A 9,666-nucleotide genomic window follows, 5' to 3' on the forward strand; every position below is an offset into this window, starting at 1 on the left:
GTCAAAATAACAGCGAGGTGATTACTTTGAGCGGCGAACAACATTCGGAACGTCGACAGCTTTCCAGTAGCAACGAACTCCTCTGTGCATTATGTATTCAGGAAAATTCTCCCCAGAATTATCTTCAGTTTTGACATTGACCGCTGGTCGAGCAGGATTTGAAGGTCCTGGTTTGTCACCCTTGTTCTTTGTAGAGTTGAAACGGTCTTCTTCTACTTCTTGAAGAGCATAAGACGAATCACAATCTTCAGAATTTTCAGGGTGTTCTTCCCAGTCTCCAGGATGAAGAGACTCATTGTCAGCGACACTTTCTGAGTCAGTTGCGGGGCCATCTTCCCCTTCATCTTCAAAAATGGCATTTATGTGATAATAACCATCTTCAGGATTGTTAATCTTGGTAGATGCGTTGAAGCTGAAATCTTCAGTAATTTCAGGTTGTTGAGAAAATTGACAGGGCTGATAAGCCTCTTCTGGTTGACTATTATATTCAAAGGAATCTCCCCATCCAGTTGGTTGGATATCTTCAATCGCAACCTTTGAACTTTCAGGTGCAGTGTATTTCACCATATAATCAAATTTTCCACTGGGTTGTCCCAAGGTGTCCCAGATCTCTGCAGGAACAGGCTCAGTTTCTTTGCCTTTGGGTTTCTCCGAAGGAGGATATGGTTCTTCCTGAGATATATATCCCGAGTCATTGAGATAACATTTCCATTCTTCTTCAGGATCAGGTAGACCTTCTTCGATGCATTCTTTGATAAGGACATTAACCTCTTGAGGAATTGGATTGAGGAACCCTCCACTATGGAACGTTTCTTTGATCGGACGAAGGGTTTCATCCTTCTTGGTGCAGTTTGAGAACATTGGTGAACATCCGAGACCTGCTCTGGTTTCATTCTTGGTAGGGATCACAACTTGCCCCCAGCCAGTGGTAGTTCCATCTCTCACTACTTTTACTGCCTCTTTGTAAGAAGAGATCGATGCTTTCTTTTTGGAAGATTCGTCTTCTAAAGAGAGACCTTGGAACTGCGTTCCTTCCTCACTATCAGCACTAATGAAAGAGAAATTGGATAAATGGCTCACCATCAAGGCTTGTTCTCCACTTATCGTTACCAATTTTCCGTTTGTTACAAATTTTAACTTTTGATGGAGCGTAGAAGTTACCGCCCCTGCTTCATGGATCCATGGTCGTCCTAACAGACAGCTATAAGCAGCTTGAATGTCCATTACCTGGAAGGTGATTTGAAATGTATGTGGACCAATTGTCATGGGAAGATTGACTTCGCCGATAACAGATTTTCGCGATCCATCAAATGCTTTGACTACTACACCACTGAATTTCATAGGCATTCCTTGGTAAGACAAGCGAGCAAGAGTCGTCTTTGGCATCACATTCAAGGAAGATCCGGTGTCTACTAACACATTGGACAAAGAGTCTGACTGACAGTTCATAGAAATGTGCAAAGTAAGATTGTGATTTTTACCCTCCTCGGGGAGTTCTTCATCACAGAAGCTTAAATTGTTACAAGCTGTTATGTTGGCTATTATCCCATCAAAGTGATCAACAGTCACATCATGGTCTACAAAAGCTTGATCCAAGACCTTCATTAGGGCTTCCCTGTGGGCTTCTGAGTTTAAAAGCAATGAAAGTATTGAGATTTTCGAAGGAGTCTGCATAAGCTGATCCACAATTTTGTATTCACTCCTTTTGATAAGCTTCAAAATTTCATCAAAATCTGGATTGACATTGGTTCCACTGGATTGGCCAACATCAGTGTTTGTATTACTGACAGGAGTTTCCTCAGGATTCCCCACTGGTGTATTAACAGGATTTTGCCCGGTTGCAGGAGCAACAGGCTGCTTCAGAGGTAGTGGAGTATACACACGTCCACTTCTTGTTACTCGACTCACATCAGCGATGTTTACGACAGATGAGAGAGTTGGTAAAGGAACTTCTTGTCCATTCTTTATCATTGTTGCATTGTAGTTGTATGGAACTGCCTTGTCAGAGTCATAGGGAACAGGTCCAGGTAAACAAATGATCAAAGGAGCAACAGGAACCCTTGGCTTGTTGTAAGTAACTTCCATGCGCTCAGGCATGTTGAAATGAGGAACGATGACGTTAACTGTAGGCATTTCCGAGTTGATATCTGAGACTAAAAGCTCATGCGGATAACATCCTATCATGTTAACTTCATTTTCATCCCTCTTTCGGTAGATCTGAATAGTACCATTATCCAACAGAACTTGGAGATCTCTTCTCACAATCGAACATCCGTGAGGATCTACACAACATATGCTACAGGAACCATATTGATGCTGGCGAAAATTCTGTCCTCGACAGAGAGTGGCGTGTATTTGTACCAAATCGGCTCTTGAGAAATTGATATTATAGACTCGGTATGGACTAGGACATCCATACACCATGTTTACAACATGCCCTCCATGATTGGGCAGCGGATTTGCTTGCACATTAGGATTCAAATTTCTGAAAGAGAGAAGATTAGATCTAACCAACCTCTGAACTTCATATTTCAAAGCTATGCAATGCTCAAGATCATGGCCAGGTGCTCCTTGATGATAAGGGCATGAGACTTCAGCTTTGTACCACCATGGGAGTTTCTCAGGTACTGGTGGTGGTGCTTTAGTTTGAACAAGACCTCTTTCAATCAACGCAGGGTACAATTCTGTGTAGGTCATTGGAATCGGATCGAACTGTGGAGCTCTTTGCACACGATTCTGATTATTGTTGAACTGCTGAGCCTGTTGTCGAGGCTGTTGTTGTTGAAACTGCGGGGTAAATCCCGGATTCGGTGTTGCATTAACGACTGGTGCAATAGCAGAAATCTGTTGTTGACGATTGACATTTGCTCTTGGCTTCCCTTGGGACACCATGTCAACACTTTGTTCTTTCTTCTTTGGGAAACCACTTCCGAACTTTTTGGTTCCACTCGAAGATCCACCTTCTTTAGTCAGACGTCCGGTTCGGACTCCTTCTTCTAGACGCATCCCCATGTTTACCATTTCGGTGAAATCACTTGGAGCACTAGCAATCATGCGTTCATAATAAAACGGACTGAGAGTATTCAAGAAGATCTTTGTCATCTCTTTCTCTTTTAACGGTGGATTAATCTGAGCAGCAGTTTCTCTCCATCGTTGGGCATACTCTTTGAAAGCTTCATGATCTTTCTGAGCCATGGATCGGAGCTGATCTCTGTCTGGAGCCATATCCGAGTTGTATTTGTACTGTCGGACAAAGGCCTCACCTAGGTCGTTGAAAGTCCGAATATTGGTGCTATCCAAACCTGTGTACCACTTCAGTGCGGCACCAGCCAAACTGTCTTGAAAGTAATGGATAAGCAACTGATGATTATCTGCATAAGTAGACATCTTTCTGGCATACATCACAAGATGGCTTTGTGGACAAGAACTTCCTTTGTACTTCTCAAAGTCAGGGACCTTGAATTTAGCAGGTATTTGTACACTGGGAACCAAACATAGCTCCTGGGCATTCTTTCCAAACAAATCTTTGCCACGAATAGCTTTGACTTCCAGTTGAATCTTGTTAAACTGTTCTTGGAGATCTTCCACAAGGTTACGCGGATTTGTGCTATCACCTTGATCATGATAAATCTCATTGCCATCATAAGGAACAGTGTGAACCGTAGGGGTCGGAACTGTCATAGTGGGTTGAGAAAGTGCCATAGTGATTTGGGAAAAAGTTACCCCTGAATGTGGAATAAACGCCGAACCTTGTGCAGCAGGCGCTTCAGTTGTAGCTGTTTGAACCCCAGAGAAATTATGGCGGAAACCTGTACCAAAGCTGAAAGGCGGGCCCCAGCCTTCTGGCATAGAGAAAGATGGAATACCGAACGCAACTGTAGAAACTGGAGTAGTGACTTCAGATGTTACCGCTGCTTGACTGTTGGGTGGTGGCGGCTGATTCTGTGCGGCCATTAAGGAGTCAACCAGAGTAGTGAGACTTTCCAATTTTTCTTGAAGGGTGGTCACTGTACCACGAAGCTCAATATTCTCTTGTTCAGAGTGTTCCATTACTCTTCTTCTATTTGAACGAGTATTGTATCTGTGATCTGATTGCGAGCGCGGTCGAGAAACTTTGAGACGCGACAGCTTGACGATCTATTGGAGAAAGATCCAAAAGATGAGACTCTATACAACAGACTCGATATGCAGAATGATGTATGCAAAAAGAAATTTTATGATTTTTCCAAACATTTTAAAGATTATTTCCTTGCAAACATTTGAACACAAACAATTCTTTTATTGAAATAATGGGAAATGTTACAACATTGGAGCGTAGCTCCTTACAGAATCAAATGATACATGAAAATCTAAACAAATCCTAAACATCTTCATCAGACGAAGAACCAAATGCATTGTGCAGCTTGAGCTTCATGATTTCTTTCCCATAGTAAGCTTTCAACTCGGCCTTTTCAGCTCTCAGCCTGTCAACCACATTCTTCCAATTGTCAGGTATCGGAGCGTTGCTTGTTGAGCCTTCAAGCTTTTTCTTGCTTTCTTTGATGTATCTTCTGATTGCGGCATCTTTCCGACGGATCTTCTCATCTTTGTTCATGAGCCATCCATCCTAATAATAGAGAGTTTCTTCATGTTCTTTCACTTGTTTCTTCAAATTTCTATTTTCCACATCAGTTCTTCGAAACTTTTCTTCCCAAGCGTCTTTTTCTATCCTCATCTTGGTCAAAGTGTCTTGGTATTCCTCCATAGCGGGAATGTTGGGTCGTTGAGGTACCACAGGGAACATGGGTTTTTCATAATCATAAGGCATTTGAAACTCTTTTGCCCTTTTCTTTACCCAACAGATGTAGGCGTTCGTAGCGATACAGTTCCTTATCTCACCTTTTTCTTTCCATCGGATGTCGTACCAGGCTTTCACCATTTTTGTTTTCAACCCTTGAGGATCATTTCCTTCCTGATAGAAGTAGCTTTCCACTGCGAGACCAATGGGTTTAGCTGAATTTGCATACCCGATTTGTCGTCGGGCTAGGACCGGATTGTAGTTAATTCCTCCTTGTGTACCAATGAGGGGTACGTTGGCGAATTCTCCACAACTTTCAATGGCTTCTGTACCGCAGCGAGCCAAGGTATACCACTGAATATCATTATTAGTAAGAGACATAAGTCTTTGAGACCAACGTAAACCTTCCCGGTTTTCCGTGAAAATGGGAGACTTAGGTAAGTGTGAAACAATCCATTTAAACAACAGAGGTGCACAACATACAATAATTCCACCACCTTGGTGATTCCTATGATGGACAGAGAAATACATGTCACCAAGCAGAGTCGGAACGGGATTTCCATTCAAAAAGACCTTTATGGCATTGATATCAACAAAGTCGTCGATATTGGGAAACAGAACCAACCCATATATGAGCAAGGCTAGTACAGCTTCAAAAGCTATCATGCTACCAGTCTCGATGAAATCAAAGGCTCTCTTTATTAGAAACTGTGAAGGCAAACCTGGAAGATTTCCTTTGGTAGTCCAATTACTCTCTATTTCAGATTTCTTCAAGTGGGTACCTGTTGCAATGACTGGTGACTTAGGAATGGCTTCCAAACCATTGAAAGGTATTTTGTCAGACACAGGAATACCCAAAAGATTGGCATATTCTTCCAAGGTTGGTACCAACTGATAGTCTGGAAAGGTAAAACACCGGTAGACGGGATCATAAAACTGAACCAGAGTTTTGAGAAGTCCTTCATCAATATGAGTGTTCAATATAGGCAAAAGCTTTCCATGGCTTTTCCTAAAATCAGAAGGATCTTGTACAAAAGATGCTAACTCTTTCAGTCTTTCCACATTGGGCTCTTTGAAACCGTACCTCTTGGTATGCCTTTTTACCCACTCCATAACCTAATCCTATAATGTTTGCAAAGAAAATTCTCTAATTGTTTGGAAAAAATCATGTTTTTATGGAAAAAGATTTTTTTTATTTTTTATGGATGTATGAATGCATGGATGCATGGATGCCACATATTCAAACATGGTAAAGCGAACATGGTAACGCAAACATGGTACTGTAAACATGGCAACACAAACATGGTAACACAAACATGGTACACACAGGTTCAAAGGTCCAGCGTCACGAGCATGAGGTCAGAGAACCAAACATGGGATAGTTCTAGTTAATCACCTGCAAAACATGTTCTACTGATACGTCAGAGTCTACATTTTTCTTTCGGATATTACCGGCTTTTCACAATTAAACTCATGAGCCAGCAATATTCTCAAGAAAAACTCGTCTGAGTGTGGTTCTCCGCATGACAACTAATCCAAGTCTTCACCTGAATAGTTTCTGCACCACAACCTAATAAGGCCAGGATGGGTTGGGGTTCTACAGCCAACTCAGCTTCTACAGTTCAATGAAAGCAATAATGTCTTCGCAATTAACTCGCTAAACATATATTACAAACAAGGAACCTCCACTGAGCGGAAGGATTCTCACGTGCGCCTGCACATGACTATACCCTCCACCTAATTCTTATGTGTACTTAATCCGGGTTAGAATTTGTCCATAATGTATCACTTGTAACAGAACCACACAAGTAACAGAACCAGAACCACACATATAACAAAAAATGAAATGAAAAATAAAGCAAATAGAATTAACCCTTCCTTTGGAAACAATAAAAAGATGGTCCCCAGTGGAGTCGCCATTTTTCTGTCGCGGGGAAAAATCGTTGTCCTTTTTCGGGATGAGACACCTGATGCCTTCTTTGGGCTCGAGTGCTCAAAAAATGATTTTTCTTTTGTACCGACCAAACTTTTTATTGTTTCTAAAGTAGGAAAAGGAAAAAAGCTGCAATAACCTAAAAGTGGGGGAAGAGATCTTGGGTAAGAGGGTTGGTTATACGAAGGGAAGGTATTAGCACCCAACGTATCTATAGTACTCTATAGGTTTCTTTGCTTTGTTTTTCATTCCATGTTATTGAGAGGTTCTTGTGAAATAGGTGGGACCTAAGGTGTTTGTTTGATTATGCTCGCAAAGATCATCGCGATCCTCTGCATACATATCCCTTAGAGGGAATCAGAGCATCTGTAGCTCGGGGTCTACGGGTGCTAAGGTTTGAGTGGTTTTTTTGTTTTGTTTTGTTTTGCTCGCCAAGGATACGACCTTGTGTCTACGTATTCTCAAAGGGATGTTGAGAAAGTCAGAGCAATCGTAGTTCCCACTTATGCTAGTGGAAGCAAAGGATAAGAGACAAATGTCATCTAAATGTTCGATGTATCTAATCTATATCATCACATACATCTGTTTGTTTTTGTTTGAAAATCTTTTCATTATAAGCCCTGGGCCATGCCACTTATGGCGCTTAGAATGATAAAGATGTTTTTTTTTTGTTTAACCAGCCTTGTGGCAAAAACTTTCAATGAAGTCAGCCTTGTGACAAAAAGTTTTGATTAATCAGCCAGCCTTGTGGCAAAAGTTTCAATGAAGTCAGCCTTGTGACAAAAACTTTGATTAATCAGCCAGTATGATGGCAAAACGGTTTGATTGATTAGCCAGCCTTGTGGCAAAAAGAAGTTTGATTGATTAGCCAGACTTGTGGCAAAAAAGTTTGATTGATAGATTGTTTGTGATGATATAGAAGAGATACTCCTATCATAGAGATGATAAATGTCTAATCTCCTAGGGTATTTTGATTTGGATATTGGGGATGCTTATAAGAAGCCCGTGGGTCCTTGTACGAAGCCCAAGAGGAGGCTATCCGAGGGTCCTTGCATTGTAAGCCCAAGAGGAGGCTATGGGAGGGACAATCGAGGGTCCTTGCATTGTAAGCCCAAGAGGAGGCTATGGGAGGGTCACTCGTTTGTACAAAGCCCAAGGGGAGGCGTGGTATAGTTGGTTTGAGCTCTTAGAGCGATTTCACCGGGAAACCATACTCTATGTCCTAACCTAAACTAGGGAGATTCTTTGCACGAAGCCCAATAGGAGGCTATGGGGAACCTAGTGTTGTACTAAGTTGAATAAGCATATATAACACAATCACAAGTATGAACAAGTACGAACAAATATGAACAAGTACATGAACAAACATGAACAGTTATATGAACAGTTATATATGACAAAGTGTGTGTATATAATGGAGTTTATGATGGAAATATACCTGTAAGCATGATCCAGTTGTATACACAGGGCTCGGGACTCACACTCGGGGAGAAGTCCACTTGAGTTTATTCAAAGCTATGTAAACAGGTATTTACAAAGGGGCTTGGGACTTATACCTATATGGAGGCCCATGGTATATTTTTGGGAAGATTTTAAAGAAAACCTTCATTTTTTGATTTGTTATTCAAAGTTACAAAACAAATTGATCGAGATTTGTACAAAAGGCGTACAATGAAATACCTAATTTCATGTACTGGAATGGGACTTATACCTATGTGGAGGCCCCTGTTTTATTTTGAAAAACATGGTTGATTGTTTTATTTACAGACGCGTCGTTTGAAAAAACCGTTTGAAAGTTGTTTTCTGTTTGAAGAAACTGAAACTGTACAAAGGCAAAGGTCTGTACAAAAGGGGCTTGGGACTTATACCTACATGGAGGCCCATGGTATATTTGAAAAGTTTGAAGTTTTGTTGTTTTGAAAATGATTTGAAAGCTGTTTTGAAAAGATTTTGTTTTGAAGAAGTTTTATTGTTTAAAGAAGAAAAAAAACTGTATAAAAGGAAAAAGGAGTGGGTCTTATACTCTCTAATATTCGAGAGGCCCCACATCGTTTTGAAAATCAATTGATCAATTAAAAAGATTTAATCAATAGTTTCAAAAAGAAATGGTTTATCGTCTTTGAAAAGAAATCGCGATCGCTTGTTTTAAAATGATTTGAATTTGACAAAAGTCAACTTAATTAAGTTTAAATCAAATTTTAATGCTTAATTAAGACCTAAGTGATTTAGGGTTTGATCACAAAATATATTTACAAATGATTAGGTTTGAAAATTAAATGAAAAACAAAATTTAAAGTATTTAAAAACACTTAAAAATGTATCATTTTAAACCTAATTAAAAACATATTAAATAAATCTTTTTTTGTGATTTTTTTTGATATTGTCAAAATATGTATATTAAATAAGAGGTGTGTAAAAAATGAAGAAAAAATAAGTTGATTTGATTGGTTAAATTAATTGGTGAAGTTGTGAAGAAATTGAAAGAAAAAAGTGATAAAAAAAAGGAAATGTCTCCACTAGGGCTTGAACCCACGCCCTTGTGTTTACTACTCAAAACATGAACCAAGCGAGCTGCGCGTGCAGCTTGTTATTCATACGCTTCCAATGCATTATATTTTAAAACAAATATTTGAATTCTTTGAACGAAAAAACGCGCCAAGAACACAACCCTAACTGAATTTTGAACTTCTTCAAATCTGTGTTGTTTTGATCGATCAAAGGGTCTATTTCACTCGGTTTTTCACAAGGAACATGATGGTGACCTTTAATTTCATTTATTTTCACTCTAAGATCATTAATTTTCTGATGAACACGAAGAACCCTAATTCTATGATTCAATCTGAAATCGTGTTTGTGCAAGATAATTGGCAATTGATTGAGGGTTAATGATCCATGCATATGCAGAAACAAGATGGCAAAGCAATATTTCATTTATGATGCGTGTATGTATGAGTTT

At 39.9% G+C, this 9,666-nt stretch overlaps 1 protein-coding gene across 1 annotated transcript in view; it reads right to left on the minus strand.

Annotated features, from left to right (window-relative positions):
- Positions 1 to 867: 867 nt before the first annotated feature.
- LOC131597405 (uncharacterized) overlaps positions 868 to 9,666 on the minus strand; it is a gene marked incomplete at its 3' end in the record, with an annotated part of 29,267 nt that continues 20,468 nt past the window's right edge. The window contains exons 2-3 of the mRNA XM_058870106.1: positions 2,911 to 3,498; positions 868 to 1,695 (exon numbers count right to left, since the gene is read on the minus strand). Of these exons, the coding sequence (XP_058726089.1) occupies positions 868 to 1,695; positions 2,911 to 3,498 (1,416 nt within the window). The remainder of the gene's footprint in view (positions 1,696 to 2,910; positions 3,499 to 9,666) is intronic.

The sequence above is a fragment of the Vicia villosa genome, linkage group LG4, assembly GCF_029867415.1.
Source record: "Vicia villosa cultivar HV-30 ecotype Madison, WI linkage group LG4, Vvil1.0, whole genome shotgun sequence".
Classification (NCBI taxonomy): domain Eukaryota; kingdom Viridiplantae; phylum Streptophyta; class Magnoliopsida; order Fabales; family Fabaceae; genus Vicia; species Vicia villosa.